Raw genomic sequence first — 26,893 nt, forward strand, 5'->3', positions numbered from 1 at the left:
AGAACTGCGGTTCTTTTGAACGGAGTGTCTGTACACTCGGGCGGCAAGAGATTCTTGCCAAGAATCTCGTCAGGAAAAACAAGGGTTTTTTCCTGACAAGATTCTGGCCCGTGTGTACAGGGATTAAAAGGTTTTCGTCTAAGACTGCCCTGTATTTGGCTCCATCCTGCTTCCCATCAACTCTGACCAGCTACCCTGTCCCTGATAAAGAAAGGCATCCCCACCACATGATGCAGCCACCACCATGTTTCACGGTTGGGATGGTGTGTTCAGGGTGATGTGCAGTGTTAGTTTTCCACCACACATAGCGTTTTGCTTTCAGGTCAAAAAGTTCAGTTTTGGTCTCATCTGACCAGAGCACCTTCTTTCACATGTTTACTTTGTCCCCCACATGGCTTCTCGCAAACTGCAAATGGGACTTGTATGGGAAGAAAACACACATGCCAATCTGAGTGTAGAATTTTATAATTTAATAAATTAAAGTGGAGTTTAATTGCCTTCAAAGTGTTGTTGCTAGGCAGAATAGTTAATCTTCCCACTTCCTGCACCTAGGTGCTTAATGCTTCCTAACCTACACCGCACAGACTCCTGGGAATGTAGTGGGTGTAACTTTCCAGGAGTCTGTGCACTCCCCAGTCTCAAAGAATCATGTGACTTGGACAGCACAGGTGCTGAAACCTGATCTGACACTGCTTGTGCAGCACTGAGCATGTGCGAGATCTGCAAGGCTGAAATCCAGGAAGTCATACAGTCTGGCTTCATGATGCCCACACTTAAGATGGCCCCAGTCAATTTCTATTTTATAAAGTGTCTAAATGCTGTAACAACCTAACAAAACGGACCTTAGTTTACAGACTAACTTTACTAGAATACATTAAGCTTGTCTATTACAGGGGTATTTATATATAAAAAGTGAAATTGTAGCCGGAACTCCGCTTTAATTCATCCAGAAATCTACTCACAACCCCCCACATCCTGGAAGTAACGTCAGGATCTATAGCCCGTGCGTTCCACAGCCCCAGAAAGCACCGGAATCCACCGGCTGCGTCCCCCAGAGCCTACAGCCGCATGGGACTCTGCATACACCAGGGACAGATGGGGATATCCTGTAGTACTACATGCCTTTTTTGTACTTCACCTGCTTGCTCACAGAGCTGCCACAGAGTGTCTAGCACACGGATCCTATGAACTTTATGAACATTCCTTTGTTTTTATTTTATTAGCTATTGGTTTTTACAGCATCCCAGTGACACTTTGGTCTCCACTTTTATGCCAATCTCTCACCACTTGCATTTCTTTTAACATTGGGGTGGGTTCAGGTAGGGGCGCGCAAAACTGCGGCGGCATAACGTATGACATGTACGTTACGCGGCCGCAAGTTTTACTGGCAAGTGCTTGATTCACAAAGCACTTGCCTGTAAATTTGCGGCGGCGTAGCGTAAAAGGGGCCGGCGTAAGCGCGTGTAATTCAAATGATCCCGTAGGGGGCGTGGATCATTTAAATTAGGCGCGTTCCCGCGCCGAACGTACTGCGCATGCGCCGTCCCTTAAAAATTTCCCGACGTGCATTGCGGTAAATAACGTCGCAAGGACGTCATTGGCTTCGACGTGAACGTAAATGGCGTCCAGCGCCATTCACGAACGACTTACGCAAACGACGTAAAATTTGGAAATCGCGACGCGGGAACGACGTCCATACTTACCATTGGCTGCGCCTCCTAATAGCAGGAGCAGCCTTACGAAGAAACCGACGTACGCAAACGATGTAAAAAACGACCGCCGGGCGCACGTACGTTTGTGAATCGGCGTAAGTATGCAATTTGCATACTCTACGCTGACAACTACGGGTGTGCCACCTAGCGGCCAGCGTCAGAATGCACCCTAAGATACGACGGCATAAGAGACTTATGCCAGTCGTATCTTAGGCTAAAGTCGGCGTATCTATCTTTCTGAATACAGAAAGTAGATACGCCGGCGCTACTTAGCAATTACGCTGCGTATCTATGGATACGCAGGCGTAATTGCTCTCTGAATCTACCCCAATGGCTTTCTTCTTGTCACTCTTCCATAAAGGGCAGATTTGTGGAGAGACCACTAATAGTTGTCCTGTGGGCAGATTTCCCCCCCCCCCCTGAGCTGTGGACAGATTCTCCCCCCTGAGCTGTGGATCTCTGCAGCTCCTCCAGAGTTACCATGGACCTCTTGGCTGCTTCTCTGATGAATGCTCTCCTTGCCCGGCCCGGTCAGTTTAGGTGGACGGCCATGTCTTGGTAGGTTTGCAGTTGTGCCATACTCTTTCCATTTTCAGATGATGGATTGAACAGAAGCTCAGTGAGATGTTCAAAGCTTGGGAGATTTTTTTATAACCCAACCCTGCTTTATACTTCTCCACAACTTTATCCCTGACCTGTCTGGTGTGTTCCTCGGCCTTTATGATGCTGTTTGTTCACTAATGTCCGTACACAAGATTGGAAATTCCGACAAGAAGACTGTCTTTTTTCTGACAGAATGTTGGCTCATATGAATGTTGCATACACACCGTCACACAAATCCTGTCTGAAATTCCGATCGTCAAGAACGCGGTGACGTACAAGACGTACGACGAGCCAAGATCAATGAAGTTCAATAGGCAGTTCGGCTCTTCTGCTTGATTCTGGGCATGTGTGTTTTTTTTGCATACAGACGAGCGGAATTTCCGACAAGAACTTTTTCCGTCAGAAAAATAGGAGAACCTGCTCTCGATCTTTTGCTGGCGGAAATTACAGACATGACAGAAAATGTTGGATGGAGCATACAACATACAACATATCCGACCAAAAGCTCACATCCAACTTTTTCTGACGGAAAATCCTATCGTGTGTACAGGGCATTAGGCCCCTTTCACACCTGCGGACCGTATGTCCGCTCTTTCATCCATCCGTGTGCGGATGAAAAAGGGACATACATCGGTCCCTATGAGATTGCGGGTGTCAGCGGATGAACATCCGCTGACACCCGGATATCGCCCGCCTCCGCACTCCTCAGATTCTGCATACGGAGGAAAACCCTGGGCCAGATTCACAGAAGAAGTACGTACGCCGGCGTACTTTCAAATTTGCCGCGTCGTATCTTTAGTTTGAATCCTCAAACCAAGATACGACGGCTTCTGGCTTCGATCCGACAGGCGTACGGCTTCGTACGCCTTCGGATCGTAGGTGCAATACTTCGGCGCCCGCTGGGTGGAGTTTGCGTCGTTTTCCGCGTCGGGTATGCCAATTAGCTTTTTATGGCGATCCACGAAGCTACGCGCGTCCGTCGCATTCTCTTACGTCGTCGCTAGTCGGCTTTTCCCGGCGTATAGTTAAACCTGCTATTCTGTGGTGTATAGATACACATGCCATGTTAAAGTATTGCCGTCGTTCCCGCGTCGAATTTCAATTTTTTTTGCGCAAGTCGTCCGTAAATAGGGATGTACGCAAGTCACGTCGAAGTTAAAAAAAATTACGTCGTTGCGACGTGATTTAGCGCAATGCACGGCGGGAAATTTAGGAACGACGCATGCGCAGTACGTTCAGCGCGGAAACGCGCCTAATTTAAATGATCCACGCCCCCTACCCGGATCATTTGAATTAGGCGGGCTTGCGCCGGCGGAATTTACGCTACGCCGCCGTAAATTTATAGGCAAGTGCTTTGTGAATCAAGCACTTGCCCGTAAAACTTGCGGCGGTGTAACGTAACGTAATGCGATACGTTACGCCGCCGCAGATTTGCACGATTCTACGTGAATCCGGCCCCAAATTTTTCCTTCCGTCTACGGATGTGATGAACACGGACAGACGGTGAGAGAGGAGAAAAGATAGGGCGGTCCCTGCACAGTGTGTCATCCGCCAGGTCAGCGGGGATCAACGGAGCGATCCCCGCTGAGCATACGGAGGTTCACGGAGGGGGGCGGATCATTACTGATCCGCCCCGTGTGAAAGGGGCCTTAGGTTCTCAAACCTCTGAGGGCTTCACAGAACAGCTGTATTTATACTGAGATTTAATTACACACAGGTGGACTCTTTTTTACTAATTAGGTGACTTTTCAAGGCAATTGTTTCCACTAGATTTGTTAGGGGTAAAGGGGGCTGAATACAAATGCACACCACACACTTTTCACATATTTGTTTGTAAAAAACTTTGGCCTAGATTCTCAAAGGGCTTACGACGGCGCAGCGCCATGTACGCCGTCGTAAGTCCTAATCTGGGCCGTCGTATCTATGCGACTGATTCTTAGAATCAGTTACGCATAGATATCCATTAGATCCGACAGGCGTAAGTCTCTTACGCCGTCGGATCTTAAATGCAATTTTTTTTTTGCCCGCTAGGTGGCGCTTCCGTCGATTTCCCCGTCGAGTATGCAAATGATCTAGATACACTAATTCACGAACGTACGCGTGGCCGACGCAGTAACGTTATGACGTTTACGTTAGGCTTTTCCCGGCGTAAAGTTGCCCCTGGGTCTATGAGGCGCAGTTAATGTTAAGTATGGCCGTCGTTCCCGCGTCGAAAATTTATAAAATTACGTCGTTTGCGCAAGTCGTCCGTGAATGGTGCTGGACGTACTTTACGTTCACGTCGAAACCAATGACTCTGCCTTGTAATGTGCTGCAATACCATATGCACTGTTTTTCCTAATGTTCTGAAGTTTTCTTTTTGTATTGTCTCCTCTAAGACTCGGGGGTTACCATGTGTCTAATAAAATTGTTATTTGAAAAAAAAAGAAACCAATGACGTCCTTGCGATGTCATTTAGAGCAATGCACACCGGGAAATTTTAGGGACGGCGCATGCGCAGTTCGTTTTGCGCGGGAACGCGCTTCATTTAAATGAAACACGCCCCCTACCCGCCGAATTTGAATTCCGCCGGGTGATTTACGCTACGCCGCCGCAACTTTACAGGCAAGCGCTTTGTGAATAAAGCACTTGCCTGAAAAACTTGCGGCGGCGTAACGTAAATCAGATACGTTACGCCCGCCCATTTTTACGCCGATCTACGAGAATCTGGCCCTTTGAAAACCATTTATTTTTTACCTTCCACGTCACAATTAAGTGACACTTTGTGTTGGTCTATCACATAAAATCCCAATAAAATACATTTACGTTTTTTGTTGAACGCGACAAAATGTGGAAAACTTCACGGGGTATGAATACTTTTTCAAGGCCCTGTATATTATACTCAATTCTTTCGGAGTCACTGACCCAGAACAAACATACTTCCCCATTTCACGTTTTCTTTAGCATGGACTGACAGACTTGTTAAAAATAAGTTTTGTTAAATAAGAGAAGTTCTGTATGTACAAGTGTTCATTTACAGATGACAAAAAGCTCAATTCACCAAAAGATACAATAATTCCATTTATCATTGTTTTCAGAAATGGGAATGACACAAAAATAAATAAATAAGTGTCTGTACTTTCAGCAATAACATGGAAACCCCCTTCACTGTGAGTGGAAACGGACAACTCTGCTTGTACCCCACAGAACGGGAATGTCAAAAGTAAAAAAAAAAAAAAGAAATCTCCAAAACTGCCATAAGACACAGCAATGGCTTTGTGACACATCAAAGATCTGAGAAAAAAAAAAAACACAATTTCACCCGATTTCCAAGACCAATGCCACATTGCAATGGACAGGTTGACCGACGCCAAGCCCTCTTTACGTCAAACCAATACAAAACCAGGCTTTGGCCAAATTAACCTTAACCACTTAAGACCCGGACCAAAATGCAGGTAAAAGACCAGGCCCCTTTTTGCAATTCGGCACTGCGTCGCTTTAACTGACAATTGCGTGGTCGTGCGACGTGGCTCCCAAACAAAATTGGCGTCCCTTTTTTCCCCACAAATAGAGCTTTCTTTTGGTGGTATTTGATCACCTCTGCGGTTTTTATTTTTTGCGCTATAAACAAAAATAGAGCGACAATTTAGAAAAATTCAGAATTTTTTACTTTTTGCTATAATAAATATCCCCAAAAAACATAAAAAAAAATTTTTTACCTCAGTTTAGGCCGATACGTATTCTTCTACATATTTTTGGTAAAAGAAAAATCGCAATAATCGTTTATCGATTGGTTTGCGCAAAATTTATAGCGTTTACAAAATAGGGGATAGTTTTATGGCATTTTTATTAATTTTTTTTTTTTTACTACTAATGGCGGCGATCAGCGATTTTTTTCGTGACTGCGACATTATGGCGGACACTTCGGACAATTTTGACACATTTTTGGGACCATTTAAAATGCATTGTTTACTGTGAAAATGACATTTGCAGTTTGGGAGTTAACCACAAGGGGGCGCTGAAGGGGTTAAGTGTGACCTCATGTGTGTTTACAACTGTAGGGGGGTGTGGCTGTAGGTCTGATGTCATCGATTGTGTGTTCCCTAATATAGGGACGCACAATCGATGACAGCGCCACAGTGAAGAACGGGGAAGCCGTGTTTACACACAGCTCTCCCCGTTCTTCAGCTCCGGGGGACCGATCGCGGGACTCTAGCGGTGATCAGGTCCGCGAGTCCCGCGGCCGAGGTCACGGAGCTTCGGACCGGGTCACGGAAGCGCCGCGGGCGCGCGCCTGCGATCCACCGCTAGGCTTTATACAGTCACGTACAGGTACGTGATTGTGCCCAGCGGTGCCATTCTGCCGGCGTTAGGCGGTCCTTAAGTGGTTAAGAGCCTTAAACCACTCGACCTCCAGAAAATGTACCCCCTTTCCTGACCAGGCCATTTTTTGCCATACGGCACTGCGTTACTTTAACTGACAATTGCGCGGTTGTGCGACACTGTACCTAAATAAATGGCACAGAGCCACCTACAGGCGAGGAGGTAATAATGGCACAGAGCCACCTACAGGTGGGGAGGTAATAATGGCACAGAGCAACCTACAGGTGGGGAGGTAATAATGGCACAGAGCAACCTACAGGCGAGGAGGTAATAATGGCACAGAGTCACCTACAGGCGAGGAGGTAATAATGGCACAGAGCCACCTACAGGCGAGGAGGTAATAATGGCACAGAGTCACCTACAGGCGAGGAGGTAATAATGGCACAGAGCTACCTACAGGCGAGGAGGTAATAATGGCACAGAGCCACCTACAGGCGAGGAGGTAATAATGGCACAGAGTCACCTACAGGCGAGGGGGTAATAATGGCACAGAGCCACCTACAGGCGAGGGGGTAATAATGGCACAGAGTCACCTACAGCCGAGGAGGTAGAGCTTTCTTTTAGTGGTATTTGATCACCTCTGCTTTTTTTTTTTGCACTATAAACAATATTTTTAACTTTCTGATAAATCTTACCCAATTAAAAAAAAGATTCTTCATAAATTTTGGCCAATAAGTATTCAGCGAAATGTTTTTGGAGAAAGAAAAACATCCCAATAAGTATACAGTAAAACCTTTGTTTAAGACAAGCAAACATTTTTAATACTTTTTATTCTTTTTATTTTTGTCACATTTTATTTTTGTCAAGTCAAAATGCCAATTTTTTCTATCGTTGGTGCCCTTCTTGACGCTTTTTGCTTGGGTTCTTGGGAGCACACACCCCGGACGCTTGGGCGCATGTCTCTTCTGAAGAGAGGGTCGTGATTTCTGTCAACTTATGTTGGGGGGATTTCGTGGATGACAGCCCCCTCTATGCCTAACATGTTTTTTGCTTTTGGTTGTTTCTTGATTATCTATTTATTCTGTTTTTTATTCCTTGTAGAAATTGATACTGTACAACTTTTCCCTGAGGAAGAATGTATATCATTTGAAACGCGTTGGAAAATTGTCCTGCACGCTCACAGCTCACTGTTATTGGGCATGCGGTGACTTACAGTATTTTCTTGAAAAGTATTTTGGGGTGCAATTCCACATATGCCCATGGCATGTTTGAGCAATATATCATTTAGTGACAACTTTGCGCAAAAAAAAAAAAAAATATATATATATATATATATTTTTCCCGCAACTTGTGTCAAAATATAAAATATTCCATGGACTCGACGTGTCTCTCAGCAAATAGCTTGGGGTGTCTACTTTCCAAAATGGGGTCATTTGGGGGGGGGGGTTTCGTATTGTCCTGGCATTTTATGCACAACATTCAGAAGCTTATGTCATACATCACCCACTCTAACCACATGAAGACAAAGCCCTTTCTGACACTGTTTGTAAGCATGCGCAATGTAAATGATCCCGCCGGGGGCGGGAATCATTTAAATTAGGCGCGCTCCCGCGCCGAGCGTACAGCGCATGCTCCGTCGGGAAACTTTCCCGACGTGCATTGCGGCAAATGACGTCGCAAGGACGTCATTTGCTTCAAAGTGAACGGCGTCCAGCGCCATTCACGAATCACTTACGCAAACGACGTGAAATTCAAATTTCACGTCGCGGGAGCGGCGGCTATACTTTAGCATGGGCTGCCTCTACTATTAGAAGGGGCAGCCTTGCGCTAAAGTTGCCGTAAAGTGGCCCGCGCAAGTTTGTGAATCAGTTGGTAGTATGCAATTTGCATACTACACGCTGATCACAATGGGAGCGCCCCCTAGCGGCACACGCAAGAATGCAGCCTAAAATCTGCGAGGCATAAGAGCCTTATGCCGCGCAGATTTTAGGCTGCAGTCGGTGTAACGAGGTTCCTGAATCAGGAGCACTCGTTACACCGGAGCAAGTAAGCAATTGCGCCGTGTAACTTATGGTTACACGGGCGCAATTGCTTCTTGAATCTGGGCCAGTGTCTTTGAAATTGCCCCTGCCCCCTATTAAATCCAATCTGGGGACAAAATCAGGGACAGACTTGGTCCGGGGACAGTGTCCTCAATCAGGGGACTGTCCCCTGAAACTGGGGATGTCTGGTCACCCTACCCTATAGCAGGGGTTGACAAATTTGCTTGGAATCTAGGAGCCAGCTAAAAAAGTTAGGAGCCAGAAAACGCGCCCCGTCCCGACGAGCTTACGCGCAGAAGCGAACACATACGTGAGTAGCGCCCGCATATGTAAACGGTGTTCAAACCACACATGTGAGGTATCGCCGCGATTGGTAGAGCGAGAGCAATAATTCTAGCCCTAGACCTCCTCTGTAACTCAAAACATGCAACCTGTAGATTTTTTTAAACGTCGCCTATGGACATTTTAAAGGGTAAAAGTTTGTCGCCATTCCACGAGCGGACGTCATTTTGAAGCGTGACATGTTGGGTATCAATTTACTCGGCGTAACATTATCTTTCATAATATTAAAAAAAATGGGGATAACTTTACTGTTGTCTTATTTTTTAATTAAAAAAAGTGTAATTTTTTCCCAAAAAAGTGCGCTTGCAAGACCGCTGCGCAAATACGGCATGACAGAAAGTATTGCAACGATCGCCATTTTATTCTCTAGGGTGTTAGGATAAAAAATATATATAATGTTTGGGGGTTCTAATTAGAGGGAAGAAGATGGCAGTGAAAATAGTGAAAAATTTCATTAGAATTGCTGTTTAACTTGTAATGCTTAACTTGTAATACCAACGGCCACCACTAGATGGCGCCAGCTTACACATCTGGTGGTAATAACTTGCAATACCAACGGCTCACCACCAGATGGCGCCAGCTCACACATCTGGTGGTAATAACTTGCAATACCAACGGCTCACCACCAGATGGTGCCAGCTCACAAAAAAAAAAAATTATTTTTTTTGTTTTTTGTTTTTTTTGCCCCCCTTCCAAGCCAAGTCGCCAGGACCCTATTTCTAGTCGCCATGGCGACCTGGCGCCCGGGATTTGTCGACCCCTGCCCTATAGGACCTCCCAGCTGAAGTCCCGTCATGCCTCTGGGAGTAATTGTAACTGCCAGCCTTGCAATGCCTCATGGGAAATGTAGTTCCACAACAGCTGGAGGGCCCCAGGTTGCCCACCCCTGCTGTAGGTGACTGCTTAATTCACCTGTACCGAGAAACGGCACACATAACAGAAAGCAAAACAAGCACTGAAAGGCATACCCTAGTGGACATGGGGTGTAATTTGCAGTCCTAGGACCACAGCACAGCATGTTGACTTGGCTGGCTGACTGTCAGATGTTACAGTAATGTATCCTGCATCAGGCAAGACAGGGATAGATCTATTTTAGAATCAGGAACAAATCAAATTATTACAAGGGAATGCATCTAATGGTTACAGATTGCTTCTTTCAGGAGCTTCTCCTATGAATTATTAATTGCCCAGAGAGGCCAGGAACTGCGAACTGCTCATCACATTCAAGGTTAAAGTAGAACTAATCCCAATCACAAAATTCTCATAGAAACTTAGAAGTACAGGCTTAAGTACCCGCCGCTAATTGCGGCTTTGCGGCCTTCACAGAAGGAAGCTGAGGCCATCAGAAAGAATCTAGGAGTGGCCATCTTGTGGTGGACGTTGGCATTACAGGTTACATTACATTACAAGTAGCAAAAAACAGCAGTTCTAATGTGTTTTTTCACTGCCATCTCCTTCCCTCTAATTAGAATCCCCAAACATTATATATATTTTTTATCCTAACACCCTAGAGAATAAAATGGCGGTCGTTGCAATACTTTCTGTCACACCGTATTTGCGAGCGGTCTTACAAGCACACTTTTTTGGGGGAAAAATACACTTTTTTAAATAAAAAAATAAGACAACAGTAAAGTTAGCCCAATTTTGTTTTAATATTATGAAAGATAATGTTACGCCGAGTAAATTGATAGCCAACATGTCACGCTTCAAACTTGCGTCCGCTCGTGGAATGGCGACAAACTTTTACCCTTTAAAATCTCCATAGGCGAAGTTTAAAAAAAATCTACAGGTTGCATGTTTTGAGTTACAGAGGAGGTCTAGGGCTAGAATTATTGCTCTCGCTCTACCAATCGCAGGGATAACTCACACGTGTGGTTTGAATACCGTTTACATATGCGGGCGCTACTCACGTATGCGTTACTTCTGCGCGTGAATTTGGCGGGACGGGCGCGTTTTTTGGCTCCTAACTTTTTAAGCTGGCTCCTAGATTCCAAGCAAATTTGTCAAACCCTGGTATACTTACCTGTCGCCGTGGAAACCCGCGCATGCTCGAAATGACTTCAACGCATGCGCGGTAGCTTCCTAGGCATTGGTAGGGTGCAGCAAGATGGCGGCGACGGCATCGAAAGTGACGAGCACATGATGCAATGACGACACCGCGTTCTTGTCATTCAAAAGAACCGCGCTTCTTTTGAATGGAGTGTCAGTACACTCGGGCGGCAAGAGATTCTTGCCAAGAATCTAGTCAGGAAAAACAAAGTTTTTTTCCCCGATGAGATTCTGGCCCGTGTGTGAAGGGCTTGACTTTACATCACGTTAAAGATGACTTTAGGAAAGATTAGTTTCCCAATATATAGATAAGCTAGAAGAAAAACAAAAACAGCAAATAGATTATTCAATTTATACTTTGCATTGTACTTAACCACTTAATGACTGCCGCATGTATATATACGTCCCTGCCTTTCCGCGGGTCGGGGGTCCGATCGGGACCCCCCCGGTACATGCGGCGGTTGGAAATCGTGTGAGAGCGATCCGGGATGAGGGCGCGGCTATTCGTTTCTAGCCGCCCCCTCGCGATCGCTCCCCGGAGCTGAAGAAGGGGGAGAGCCGTATGTAAACACGGCTTCCCCGTGCTTCACTGTGGCGGCTGCATCGATCGAGTGATCCCCTTTATAGGGAGACTCGATCAATGACATCAGTCCTACAGCCACACCCCCCTACAGTTGTAAACACACACTAGGTGAAAACATAACTCCTTCAGCGCCCCTTGTGGTTAACTCCCAAACTGCAACTGTCATTTTCACAATAAACAATGCAATTTAAATGCATTTTTTGCTGTGAAAATGACAATGGTCCCAAAAATGTGTCAAAATTGTCCGAAGTGTCCGCCATAATGTCGCAGCCACGAAAAAAAATCGCTGATCGCTGCCATTAGTAGTAAAAAAAAAATAATTAATAAAAATGCAATAAAACTATCCCCTATTTTGTAAACGCTATAAATTTTGCTCAAACCAATCGATAAACGCTTGTTGCGATTTTTTTTACCAAAAATAGTTGGAAGAATACGTATCGGCCTAAACGGAGGGAAAAAAATGTTTTATATATTTTTGGGGGATATTTTTTATAGCAAAAAGTAAAAAATATTGCATTTTTTTCAAAATTGTCGCTCTATTTTTGTTTATAGCGCAAAAAACGCAGAGGTGATCAAATACCACCAAAAGAAAACTCTATTTGTGGGGAAAAAAAAGGACGTCAATTTTGTTTGGGAGCCACGTCGCACGACCGCGCAATTGTCTGTTAAAGCGACGCAGTGCCGAATCGCAAAACCTGGCCTGGGCCTTTAGTTGCATTTTGGTCCGGGGCTTAAGTGGTTAAAGAGAAAATCTGAAGGCTTGTGTTGTAATAAGAATATGACATGACAGGTCCTCTTTACAGTGAGATTTGGGGTCAATAAGACACCACATCTCACCTCCAAGCTGTGAAGTCTAAAATAATGATATATAAAAAAAAAAAAAAAGCAATCCTGGCTTCCCAGCCGAGGCAGCAACGTTTTTTTGACTGCAGAGGCCGGGCGTGACGTCATAACATCGCCGCCGGCCTCGTACAATCATAGAGACTCCGGCGACCATCTGGCCCGCCGGAAATCTCTATGATCAGCATCCAGGACCGGCGGATCCGTTCTCCGACTCACCGATCGCAGCGGTTAGTAGGGAGAAGCACCGGAGGGTGGCGGGGACATCCCCTTTCGCCACCCTTAAGAAAGATGAAGCAGCGGCACAGCCGCTATGATCGTTCTTATGGTGCAGGGAATCGCCAGCTGAAAATGCCGATCTTTGAATGATGCCTGTAACTGCACCCATCATTCAGACATACCCCCACAAAGCCCATGACGTCATATGACGGCCTCTGGGCGGCAAGTGGTTAAATATGGAGAGAATACATTCTATGCATTATACAGTTTTTGGAACATTTGGAACTTTTCAATCGTTCCGTTCACCATAAAATAGGTGGATGGGATTCTGTAGTCCTCAGAGATAAAAAGGAGCAATTGTGTCATCATAACGTCACATTTCAGTTTTTAGACCAATTCATTTTTGTTCAGTTAAAGCTTTACTCCAAGCAAAAAAAATAATAATAATAATAATAATAATATTCTCCCATACAGCGGGGCTGTGACTGCACCGCGGGGTCAACTGCTCGTTTTTGTCTAGGGGGATTGGAGAACGGAGATATACTTACCTAATCATCTGATCCTCCCTGGCCAAGACTGGTTCCTGTGGCTCCTGCCCCCCCCCCCCCCCCCGCAGTCTATCAGTCTTGTGGGGTGGACTGTTCCTCATGTCACCACGTCCATAGACTTGCTGTGGCTGTGAGGACATCAGGAACAGTCCACCGCTGGATCGTGGGGGAGCGCAGTTTGCAGGTGGAGCGGAGGATGGAGTGAGTTTAACGGGGTTGTAAAGGTAAACGTTTTTTCACCTTAAAGCGGTTGTGTACCCGTAGAAAAATATACCGTATTTTCCGGTGTAGAAGACGACTGGGCGTATAAGACGACACCCTAATTTTCCCATCTAAAATGTTGGTTTTGGGATATACTCGCCGTATAAGACGACCCCCTTCCTACTAGTCATGCCTCGCCTCACCTCACTGTGCCATTACATGCCTCACTGTGCCATTATATGCCTCACTGTGCCACCATTACATGCCAGACTATGCCACCATTACATGCCAGACTATGCCACCATTACATGCCTCGCCGTGCCACCCTTACATACCTCGCCACCATTACATGCCTCGCCGTGCCACCATTACATACCTAGCCGTGCCACCATTACATGCCTAGCCGTGCCACCATTACATGCCTCACTGTGCCACCATTACATGCCTCACTGTGCCACCATCACATGCCTCACTGTGCCACCATCACATGCCTCACTGTGCCACCATCACATGCCTCACTGTGCCACCATCACATGCCTCACTGTGCCACCATTACATGCCTCGACGATCCCTTACCTTATCCTTAACATGCAGAATCTCAGTCAGACCGCGGGCGTCCATTTTTCAAAAGCCGTACCTCCTCCTCGTGCTGTTCTGTGATAGGCGGAACACTCAGCTTCCCAGCAGACACTGGGCTAGATTCAGATAGATCAGCGGATCTTTAGATCCGCGTTATCTATCTTATTTACGATCCGCCAGCACAATTTTTTGAGGCAAGTGCTGTATTCAGAAAGCACTTACCTCGAAACTTGCGCCGGCGGATCGTAACTCACCCGGCGGAATTCAAATTCCGCGGCTAGGGGGAGTGTATTATTTAAATCAGGCACGTCCCCGCGCCGATCGTACTGCGCCTGCCGCGATTTTTCCCAGTGCGCATGCTCCAAATGACGTCGCTAGAACATCAATGTTTACGGCGTGAACGTAAATTACGTCCATCCGTATTCGCGTCCGACGTAAAAATTCAAAACTCGGCGCGGGAACGACGGCCATACTTAACATTGGATACGCCGCATATAGCAGGGGTAAGTATACGCCGGAAAAAGCCGAACGCAAACAACGTAAAAAAAACAGCAACGGGCGGGCGTTCGTTTCTGAATCGGCGGAAATCAGAATTTGCATATTCGTCGCTTAAAAAAACGAAGTGTCACCTAGCGGCCGGCGGGAGATTGCAGCCTAAGATCCGACGGATCTAAGGGAGATCTATGCGTAACTGATTCTTATGAATCAGCCGCATAGATCCGACCGTCGGATCTCAGAGATACGACGGCGTAATCAGGAGATCCGCCTTCGTATCTCTTTCTGAATCTCCCCCACTGTGTTCAGTGTTCCGCCTATCACGGAGGCCCTCTCGTCCGAGACCGAGGACGAGAGGGCATCAGTGATAGGAGTAACACTGAACAGGGGCTCTGCTGGGAAGCTGAGTGTTCCGCCTATCACAGAACAGCACGAGGCGCGGCTTTTGAAAAATGGACTGACTGAGAGTCTGCATGTTAGGTACCATCGTATAAGACGACCCACGACTTTTAAGAAGAATTTCTTGTGTTAAAAAGTTATCTTATACGCTGGAAAATACGGTATATATAAAAAAAACTGACTAGCATACTAGCTCATTATCAATTACTTACCTTAGATCGAAGCCCCCGCAGTGGTCCTGGGACACGTCCTCCGTCGCCGCCATGAAACCCGTAATGACTTCCGGGTATCACTGCTCCGGCGCTGTGACTGGCCGGAGCGCCGATGACTCCCGCGCAGGCCATTTTTCTCTGTACACCCGAGAGATAGTTGCGTGTGAAATTCCCAGTAGATCAGCAGTTTTTGAAATATTCAGACCAGCCCGTGTGTCACCAACAACCATGCCACGTTCAAAGTCACTTTCTTCCCCATACTGATGCTCCCTTTGAACTTCAGCAAGTTGTCTTCACCGCGGCTAGATGCCTAAACGCATCGAGTTGCTGCCATGCGATTGGCTAAATAGCAATTGAACAGGTGTACCTATTAACCACTTCCGAACCCCTGCATGTACATATACGTTGGCAGAATGGCACGTACAGGCACATTGGCGTACCTGTATGTCCCTGCCTAGACGTGGGTCGGGGGTCCGATCGGGACCCCCCCGGTACATGCGGCGGTTCCCGTGGCTTCAGGAGCGATCCGGGACAAGGGCGCGGCTATTCGTTTCTAGCCGCCCCCTCGCGATCGCTCCCCGGAGCTGAAGAACGGGGAGAGCCATATGTAAACACGGCTTCCCCGTGCTTCACTGTGGCGGCTGCATCGATCGAGTGATCCCTTTTATAGGGAGACTCGATCGATGACGTCCATCCTACAGCCACACCCCCCTACAGTTGTAAACACACACTAAGTGAACCCTAACTCCTACAGCGCCCCCTGTGGTTAACTCCCAAACTGCAACTGTCATTTTCACAATAAACAATGCAATTTAAATGCATTTTTTGCTGTGAAAATGACAATGGTCCCAAAAATGTGTCAAAATTGTCCGAAGTGTCCGCCATAATGTCGCAGTCACGAAAAAAAATCGCTGATCGCCGCCATTAGTAGTAAAAAAATAACAAAACTACCCCCTATTTTGTAAACGCTATAAGTTTTGCGCAAACCAATCGATAAACGCTTATTGCGATTTTTTTTACCAAAAATAGGTAGAAGAATACGTATCGGCCTAAACTGAGGGAAAAACAAATGTTATATATGTTTTTGGGGGATATTTATTATAACAAAAATTAAAAAATATCAATTTTTTTTCAAAATTGTCGCATTCTTTTTGTTTATAGCGCAAAAAATAAAAACCGCAGAGGTGATCAAATACCACCAAAAGAAAGCTCTATTTGTGGGGGAAAAAGGACGCCAATTTTGTTTGGGAGCCACGTCGCACGACCGCGCAATTGTCTGTTAAAGCGACGCAGTGCCGAATTGTAAAAACCCCTTGGGTCATTTAGCAGCATATTGGTCCGGTCCTTAAGTGGTTAAAAGTGGCCGGTGAGTGGGTATCTATGAAGGCAATGGTATCACTGATGCACAATTTTGTTGCCATCTGAAGCATTGATTATGTAATACGAGTTTCCATAACTATAGAGCTTCATGTACAAATCTAAAAAAATGATTCTCTTCAAAAAGGAAACCAAAGTTTTATCACAGAACAGAAGATGCAAATTAGAAACGGAAAAACGGCTAAATTTGGATTTTCTGCATGAAGGATTTTATTTTCATGGGTTTGTGACTTCACTTTGCAGAAAGAGACGAATTGTGTATTTGGTGATAGAGGGTGCAGCAGGCACAGCAACCTCTGCCCACAGTGTGCGGGATTTTTTTTTCAAATAAATCAGCTAAAAAAAAAATTAAACGTAACCACACTTTTAATCATGAAAAATGACTTGAATAATAGCAAGAAATAAATATTGCGCTTTGCACCTTCACATCTCGGATCGCCCCAGTTCCTGCACCTTCACGCCTCAGATCAAGCCCAGTTCCTGCACCTTCATGCCTAAGATCAAGCCCAGTTCCTGCACCTTCACGCTTCAGATCAAGCCCAGTTTCTGCACCTTCACTCTTTAGATCAAGCCCAGTTCCTGCACCTTCATGCCTCAGATCAAGCCCAGTTCCTGCACCTTCACATCAAGCCCAGTTCCTGCACCTTCAAGCCTCAGATCAAGCCCAGCTCCTGCACCTTCACGCTTCAGATCAAGCCCAGTTCCTGCACCTTCACGCTTCAGATCAAGCCCAGCTCCTGCACCTTCACGCTTCAGATCAAGCCCAGCTCCTGCACCTTCACGCTTCAGATCAAGCCCAGCTCCTGCACCTTCACGCTTCAGATCAAGCCCAGCTCCTGCACCTTCACGCTTCAGATCAAGCCCAGTTTCTGCACCTTCACTCTTTAGATCAAGCCCAGTTCCTGCACCTTCATGCCTCAGATCAAGCCCAGTTCCTGCACCTTCATGCCTCAGATCAAGCCCAGTTCCTGCACCTTCATGCCTCAGATCAAGCCCAGTTCCTGCACCTTCACGCTTCAGATCAAGCCCAGCTCCTGCACCCTCACGCTTCAGATCAACCCCAGTTTCTGCACCTTCACTCTTTAGATCAAGCCCAGTTCCTGCACCTTCATGCCTCAGATCAAGCCCAGTTCCTGCACCTTCATGCCTCAGATCAAGCCCAGTTCCTGCACCTTCACGCTTCAGATCAAGCCCAGCTCCTGCACCTTCACGCTTCAGATCAAGCCCAGTTCCTGCACCTTCACGCTTCAGATCAAGCCCAGCTCCTGCACCTTCAGTCTTCAGATCAAGCCCAGCTCCTGCACCTTCACGCTTCAGATCAAGCCCAGCTCCTGCACCTTCACGCTTCAGATCAAGCCCAGCTCCTGCACCTTCACGCTTCAGATCAAGCCCAGTTTCTGCACCTTCACTCTTTAGATCAAGCCCAGTTCCTGCACCTTCATGCCTCAGATCAAGCCCAGTTCCTGCACCTTCATGCCTCAGATCAAGCCCAGTTCCTGCACCTTCACGCTTCAGATCAAGCCCAGCTCCTGCACCCTCACGCTTCAGATCAACCCCAGTTTCTGCACCTTCACTCTTTAGATCAAGCCCAGTTCCTGCACCTTCATGCCTCAGATCAAGCCCAGTTCCTGCACCTTCATGCCTCAGATCAAGCCCAGTTCCTGCACCTTCACGCTTCAGATCAAGCCCAGCTCCTGCACCTTCACGCTTCAGATCAAGCCCAGCTCCTGCACCTTCACGCTTCAGATCAAGCCCAGCTCCTGCACCTTCACGCTTCAGATCAAGCCCAGCTACTGCACCTTCACGCTTCAGATCAAGCCCAGCTCCTGCACCTTCACGCTTCAGATCAAGCCCAGCTCCTGCACCTTCACACCTCAGATCAAGCCCAGTTCCTGCACCTTCACACCTCAGATCAATCCCAGTTCCTGCACCTTCACGCTTCAGATCAATCCCAGTTCCTTCACCTAAACCAAAACATTGCATTAAAGGGGTTGTAAAGGTAAAAAAAAAATCCCTAAATATCTTCCTTTACCTTAGTGCAGTCCTCCTTCACTTACCTCATCCTTCCATTTTGCTTTTAAATGTCCTTATTTCTTCTGAGAAATCCTCACTTCCTGTTCTTCTGTCTGTAACTCCACACAGTAATGCAAGGCTTTCTTCCTGGTGTGGAGAAAGCCTCTTTAGGGGGGAGGGAGCGAGCAGAAGGGTCAGGACGCGCTCTACTTTGCAGATAGAGAAAGGAGCTGTGTGTTAGTGGGCGTCCCGACACTCCTGCTCGCCCCCTTCCCCCCCTCAAGAGGCTTTCTCCACACCAGGGAGAAAGCCTTGCATTACTGTGTGGAGTTACAGACAGAAGAACAGGAAGTGAGGATTTCTCAGAAGAAATAAGGACATTTAAAAGCAAAATGGAAGGATGAGGTAAGTGAAGGAGGACTGGACTAAGGTAAAATAAGCTATTTAGGGGAAAAAAATAAAAAAATACCTTTACAACCCCTTTAAAGGTAAAACAAAAACCTGTAAAGCAGCTGCCCCCCAAAAGCCCCCCTTTTACTTACCTAAACCCGGTCTTTACAGCGACGGGGACGTGCACACCAGCTCCAGGGGGCGGGGCCGAGTCCTGCTGTCTGTGTCAAGGGACACATCAGCAAGACACGGAAGCGCGCCCACAGGAGTGCCCCAAGGGAGAATGGCTTTCCAACAGGGCACTCGAGAAGAGGAGGAGCCAGGAGTGCCGCTAAGGGACCCAAGAAGAGGAGGATTGGGGCCACTCTGTGAAAAATCAACTGCATAAAAGGAGGCAAGTATGACATGTTTGTTTAAAAAAAAAAAAAGGAGGAAACTTTAGCAGGGCTCGTGCAAGGATGTTGACATCCTAGGAAAAACCTTATTTTGCTGCACCCCCCTTTGGCCCCACCCCCTTTGCCATGTCCATGTATACCCCACCTTTTTAATGAAGCGCCCATCAAATGCAGCCCCACCAGCGCCCATCCAATGCAGCCTCACCAGCGCCCATCAAATGCAGCCCCACCAGCGCCCATCAAATGCAGCCTCGCCAGCGCCCATCAAACGCAGCCTCACCAGCGCCCATCAAACGCAGCCTCACCAGCGCCCATCAAATGCAGCATCACCAGCGCCCATCAAACGCAGCCTCACCAGCGCCCATCAAACGCAGCCTCACCAGCGCCCATCAAATGCAGCCTCACCAGCGCCCATCAAATGCAGCCTCACCAGCGCCCATCAAATGCAGCCTCACCAGCGCCCATCAATGAATGTTTGCTTGCTCCCATTTATTCGGCAGTTGTGACGCAGACACAGTCCTCCGCCGCCCGTGCGCCTCTGACACTATCTATGAACAGAGCGGCGGCTGTCAGCTGATGCTGAGACTTAGTTGCTTGTTGCAGTAGGAACACCAGTGGCCAGGCGCCCCTAGGCAGCAGTGTGCCCTAGTGGGCTGCCTAGTTTGCCTAGTGGTAGCACCGGCCCTGACCTTTAGATGTCCTTTAGGGGAATTTTCTTCCCACTTAACTTCACCAATGTAAGTGGCACCTTCCTAACCGACGGGCTAATCATACCTGAGACCTGAAAATGATGCAAGGGTTCCTTTTGGGTAAAGAAAGGCTGGTCTGAAGAAAGACAACACAAGAAATCTTCGTCATTTTCTTTGCAAAAGACCCATCGTCCGAGACCCATTTACCCCCCGATATTCAGACTTCAGCGTCATAAAGGCCATGTCAGCTGCATTCGCAGTAGTAGTTACTCCATTATAGCTTATGCAAAACACACAAGGCGCCTATAAGACCAACCCATATATGGCCAACCCAGAAAATCACAGAGGTCCCGGAGATCTCCATAGGCTGTGTAATAGGAGCATGCTGTCATCACAGGGCAAACACACCCTCACAAAAACCATACTTCTCCTTTCACATCTCAGTTTCATGCTAGAATTGTCAAACAAAATACTAATTCAACAAAAACATAGCTACTCCCTATATACACACACACACAATATCTTGGAAACCCCTTGTGTTGGCGAATACACAGAAACTGTTGTGCAACAGCTGCATTCACACCTAGGCGTACAAAATCGCAGCGTTCTGTCCCGCGAATAGCGGCGACAAATTGCGGCGTTTTGTACCGCGATTTGCGGCAACAAAACGCCGCGATTGTGAATGCAGCCTCACCCCCTCTATGGAGATGGTTCACATCTCCTATGCCGAACGCCGAAAGCCGCCTGAAAAAAAGGTCCGGGACTTTTTTCAGGCGGCAGGCGTACGGCGTTCGGCGTGGAGATGTGAACCATCTCCATAGAGGGCAATGTGTTTTCATCCCTCCAGCGTCTCGGGGCTGCTGCGGCGTCACACTACAGGCGACAAAACGCCTAGGTGTGAATGGGGGCTAAATGGAAACTGTCAGGAGAACAAAACACCAGAAACAGAGGATGGAAACATCGGCGGTTATAGAAACAACGTCAGTTATAGAAACATCGGCGGTTATAGAAACAACGTCAGTTATAGAAACATCGCCGGTTATGGAAACATCGGCGGTTATAGAAACATCGGCGGTTATAGAAACATCGGCCGTTATAGAAACATCGGCGGTTATAGAAACATCGGCAGTTATAGAAACATCGCCGGTTATAGAAACATCGCCGGTTATAGAAACATCGGCAGTTATAGAAACATCGGCGGTTATAGAAACATCGCCGGTTATAGAAACATCGGCGGTTATAGAAACATCGGCGGTTATGGAAACATCGGCGGTTATAGAAACATCGGCGGTTATAGAAACATCGGCGGTTATGGAAACATCGGCGGTTATGGAAACATCGGCGGTTATAGAAACATCGGCGGTTATAGAAACATCGGCGGTTATAGAAACATCGCCGGTTATAGAAACATCGCCGGTTATAGAAACATCGCCGGTTATGGAAACATCGGCGGTTATGGAAACATCGGCAGTTATAGAAACATCGGCGCTTATGGAAACATCGGCGGTTATAGAAACATCGGCGGTTATGGAAACATCGGCGGTTATGGAAACATCGGCGGTTATAGAAACATCGCCGGTTATGGAAACATCGCCGGCTATAGAAACATCGCCGGTTATAGAAACATCGGCGGTTATGGAAACATCGGCGGTTATAGAAACATCGCCAGTTATGGAAACATCGGCGGTTATGGAAACATCGGCGGTTATGGAAACATCGGCAGTTATAGAAACATCGACGGTTATAGAAACTTCGCCGGCTATAGAAACATCGCCGGTTATGGAAACATCGGCGGTTATAGAAACATCGCCAGTTATGGAAACATCGGCGGTTATGGAAACATCGGCGGCTATAGAAACATCGCCGGTTATGGAAACATCGCCAGTTATGGAAACATCGGCGGTTATGGAAACATCGCCGGTTATAGAAACATCGCCAGTTATGGAAACATCGGCGGTTATGGAAACATCGGCGGTTATGGAAACATCGCCGGTTATGGAAACATCGGCGGTTATAGAAACATCGGCGGTTATAGAAACATCGGCGGTTATGGAAACATCGGCGGTTATAGAAACTTCGCCGGCTATAGAAACATCGCCGGTTATAGAAACATCGCCAGTTATAGAAACATCGCCAGTTATGGAAACATCGGCGGTTATGGAAACATCGCCGGTTATAGAAACATCGCCGGTTATGGAAACATCGCCAGTTATAGAAACATCGGCAGTTATGGAAACATCGGCGGTTATGGAAACATCGGCGGTTATAGAAACATCGGCGGTTATGGAAACATCGGCGGTTATGGAAACATCGGCGGTTATGGAAACATCGGCGGTTATGGAAACATCGGCGGTTATGGAAACATCGGCGGTTATGGAAACATCGGCGGTTATAGAAACATCGGCGGTTATGGAAACATCGGCGGTTATGGAAACATCGGCGGTTATGGAAACATCGGCGGTTATAGAAACATCGGCGGTTATGGAAACATCGGCGGCTATAGAAACATCGCCGGTTATGGAAACATCGCCGGCTATAGAAACATCGCCAGTTATAGAAACATCGGCGGTTATAGAAACATCGGCGGTTATAGAAACATCGCCGGTTATAGAAACATCGCCGGTTATAGAAACATCGGCGGTTATGGAAACATCGGCGGTTATGGAAACATCGCCGGCTATAGAAACATCGCCGGTTATGGAAACATCGCCGGCTATAGAAACATCGCCGGTTATAGAAACATCGCCGGTTATAGAAACATCGCCGGTTATGGAAACATCGGCGGTTATAGAAACATCGGCGCTTATGGAAACATCGGCGGTTATAGAAACATCGGCGGTTATGGAAACATCGGCGGTTATGGAAACATCGCCGGTTATAGAAACATCGCCGGTTATAGAAACATCGCCGGTTATGGAAACATCGCCGGTTATAGAAACATCGGCGGTTATGGAAACATCGGCGGTTATAGAAACATCGCCAGTTATGGAAACATCGGCGGTTATGGAAACATCGGCGGTTATGGAAACATCGGCGGTTATGGAAACATCGCCGGTTATGGAAACATCGCCGGCTATAGAAACATCGCCGGTTATGGAAACATCGGCGGTTATGGAAACATCGGCGGTTATGGAAACATCGCCGGTTATAGAAACATCGGCGGTTATAGAAACATCGCCGGTTATAGAAACTTCGCCGGCTATGGAAACATCGCCGGTTATAGAAACTTCGCCGGCTATAGAAACATCGGCGGTTATAGAAACATCGGCGGTTATAGAAACATCGGCGGTTATAGAAACATCGGCGGTTATGGAAACATCGCCGGCTATAGAAACATCGCCGGTTATAGAAACATCGCCGGTTATGGAAACATCGCCGGTTATGGAAACATCGGCGGTTATAGAAACATCGGCGGTTATAGAAACATCGGCGGTTATGGAAACATCGCCAGTTATAGAAACATCGCCGGTTATGGAAACATCGGCGGTTATAGAAACATCGGCGGTTATGGAAACATCGGCGGTTATGGAAACATCGGCGGTTATGGAAACATCGGCGGTTATGGAAACATCGGCGGTTATGGAAACATCGGCGGTTATGGAAACATCGGCGGTTATAGAAACATCGGCGGTTATGGAAACATCGGCAGTTATAGAAACATCGACGGTTATGGAAACATCGCCGGTTATAGAAACATCGCCGGTTATGGAAACATCGGCGGTTATAGAAACATCGGCAGTTATAGAAACATCGCCGGTTATAGAAACATCGCCGGTTATGGAAACATCGCCGGTTATAGAAACTTCGCCGGCTATGGAAACATCGCCGGCTATAGAAACATCGCCGGCTATAGAAACATCGCCGGTTATGGAAACATCGCCGGTTATGGAAACATCGCCGGTTATAGAAACATCGCCGGTTATGGAAACATCGCCGGTTATAGAAACTTCGCCGGCTATAGAAACATCGCCGGTTATGGAAACATCGCCGGCTATAGAAACATCGCCGGCTATAGAAACATCGCCGGTTATAGAAACATCGGCGGTTATGGAAACATCGGCGGTTATGGAAACATCGCCGGTTATGGAAACATCGCCGGCTATAGAAACATCGCCGGTTATGGAAACATCGCCGGTTATAGAAACATCGGCGGTTATGGAAACATCGCCGGTTATGGAAACATCGCCAGCTATAGAAACATCGGCGGTTATAGAAACATCGCCGGTTATAGAAACTTCGCCGGCTATGGAAACATCGGCGGTTATGGAAACATCGCCGGTTATAGAAACATCGCCAGTTATGGAAACATCGGCGGTTATGGAAACATCGGCGGTTATGGAAACATCGCCAGTTATGGAAACATCGGCGGTTATAGAAACATCGGCGGTTATAGAAACATCGCCGGTTATGGAAACATCCGCGGTTATAGAAACATCGCCGGCTATAGAAACATCGGCGGTTATAGAAACATCGCCGGTTATGGAAACATCCGCGGTTATAGAAACATCGCCGGTTATAGAAACATCGCCGGTTATGGAAACATCGCCGGCTATAGAAACATCGGCGGTTATGGAAACATCGCCGGTTATGGAAACATCGGCGGTTATGGAAACATCGGCGGTTATAGAAACATCGGCGGTTATAGAAACATCGGCGGTTATAGAAACATCGGCGGTTATAGAAACATCGCCGGTTATAGAAACATCGCCGGTTATAGAAACTTCGCCGGCTATGGAAACATCGGCGGTTATGGAAACATCGCCGGCTATAGAAACATCGCCGGTTATGGAAACATCGCCGGCTATAGAAACATCGCCGGTTATAGAAACATCGCCAGTTATGGAAACATCGCCAGTTATGGAAACATCGCCGGTTATAGAAACATCGCCAGTTATGGAAACATCGCCGGTTATAGAAACATCGCCAGTTATGGAAACATCGGCGGTTATAGAAACATCGGCGGTTATGGAAACATCGGCGGTTATAGAAACATCGCCAGTTATGGAAACATCGGCGGTTATAGAAACATCGGCAGTTATAGAAACATCGGCGGTTATAGAAACATCGCCGGTTATGGAAACATCGGCGGTTATAGAAACATCGGCAGTTATAGAAACATCGCCGGTTATAGAAACATCGCCGGTTATGGAAACATCGGCGGTTATGGAAACATCGGCGGTTATGGAAACATCGGCGGTTATGGAAACATCGCCGGTTATGGAAACATCGCCGGTTATGGAAACATCGCCGGCTATAGAAACATCGCCAGTTATAGAAACATCGGCGGTTATGGAAACATCGGCGGTTATGGAAACATCGGCGGTTATAGAAACATCGCCGGTTATGGAAACATCGCCGGTTATGGAAACATCGCCGGTTATGGAAACATCGCCGGTTATAGAAACATCGCCGGTTATGGAAACATCGCCGGTTATGGAAACATCGGCGTTATGGAAACATCGGCGGTTATGGAAACATCCGCGGTTATGGAAACATCCGCGGTTATGGAAACATCCGCGGTTATGGAAACATCCGCGGTTATAGAAACATCGCCGGTTATAGAAACATCGCCGGTTATGGAAACATCGCCGGCTATAGAAACATCGGCGGTTATGGAAACATCGCCGGTTATGGAAACATCGGCGGTTATGGAAACATCGGCGGTTATGGAAACATCGGCGGTTATGGAAACATTGCCGGTTAGATTGGAATATAATCCAATGGGAGTAGGGCGTCCTTTATCCTCTTCTCCCCTCTTTTTCCAAATTTGTTTATTAAAATTATATTATATTATATATATATATATATATATATATTTTTGTGTTTTTAAATATTTATTAACCCATTATTAGATGCTAGATTGGTACATTTGCACTATTAATCCCTACTGGGACTTTATTTTCCTTCCCTTTCCCTCCTCCGTTTTTTTTATTTCACACATACACACACACACATATATATATATATAGGCTTGGAGTGGGAAACCTTCCTAAAGTAATTATATATATATATATATATTAGGGCTGTTACTGATCAACATTTTTGTGTTCGATAATTTATTTATTTTTTTAATTGATTAATCGGCTAATTTCGATTAATTATAACGCACATACAGATCCAACTACTTTTCGCTGATCTCCTTGCAGGCTGATTCCCAGTGCAGCTCCAACCACTGGAAAGATGGATACCAGGATACAAAAAACACACAAAGGCAGCGCTCGATGGAAGTAGCATTAAAACTTTTATAGTCTTCAAGTAGGTGACAAAATAAACATTGCACTGGAGATAAAATCGATGTAGCTACATAAACTGTAAAAATGTGCGAGTAATACCAAAGGGTACCAAAAGCAGTCATAAAAACATGTAGCCAAGTATGATACTGGTATAAAAATGTGTACAACGATACCACTGCTAAATCCAGAAGAGGAGGGGTTAACATCGGTCCGTCGGCATGTAGATGTCCCATGAAGGGAACTATCACAACTCCCAGTGGATGGTTGTAGAATCCCAGGTTGCCAAGCACGTCGAGTTCTGGGATGAAGCCGCCGAGGAGCTCAGCGGGCCGCCTTCTCCCATAGAACAACGAGAAAATAGAGAACATGTTCTCTATTTTCTCGTCGAGCTCCTCGGCGGCTCCATCGAGCCAAAACTGTACAGACGACAGAGTTTCTCGGCAGAATCCGGGTTTTGACCGAGTTTCTCGGTGAATTCTGCCGAGAAACTCTGTCGTGTGTACGGGGCCATAGAGGGAAGTGATAGAGGGAAGTGTAACAGCCCTTGCGTGTGGCAGATAGTAAGGTGCCGCCGGCATGCAGATATGAAGGCACAGCAAAGGAGCCCTTCAGATGGACACGGCAAGCCCCGCCGGTGTCCGTGACGTCACCGGGTCTCTGACGGAACTCC

At 46.8% G+C, this 26,893-nt stretch overlaps 2 protein-coding genes across 2 annotated transcripts in view; both read right to left on the reverse strand.

Moving 5' to 3' along the window:
* LRRK1 (leucine rich repeat kinase 1) overlaps window positions 1-26,893 on the reverse strand; it is a 305,999-nt gene that overhangs the window by 267,739 nt on the left and 11,367 nt on the right. The gene's annotated exons all lie outside the window — the stretch shown is intronic.
* Window positions 17,098-20,193, reverse strand: LOC120930329 (glycine-rich cell wall structural protein 1.8-like). Its single transcript, XM_040341530.1, has 2 exons — window positions 20,076-20,193; window positions 17,098-18,362 (listed from the first exon to the last, which is right to left on the reverse strand). Exons 1-2 carry the CDS (start codon window positions 20,191-20,193, stop codon window positions 17,098-17,100), a joined length of 1,383 nt encoding a protein of 460 aa, XP_040197464.1.

This window comes from Rana temporaria, chromosome 3, assembly GCF_905171775.1.
Source record: "Rana temporaria chromosome 3, aRanTem1.1, whole genome shotgun sequence".
Lineage (NCBI taxonomy): Eukaryota > Metazoa > Chordata > Amphibia > Anura > Ranidae > Rana > Rana temporaria.

Coding starts and splice junctions, on each gene's coding strand:
- LOC120930329 (XM_040341530.1), bottom strand. CDS start 20,193: ATGGGTCTCGGACGATGGGTCTTTTGCAAAGAAAATGACGAAGATTTC. Junction 18,363..20,075: donor GCATCATTTTCAGGTCTCAG/GTATGATTAGCC, acceptor GTGAAGGTGCAG/GAGCTGGGCTTGATCTGAAG.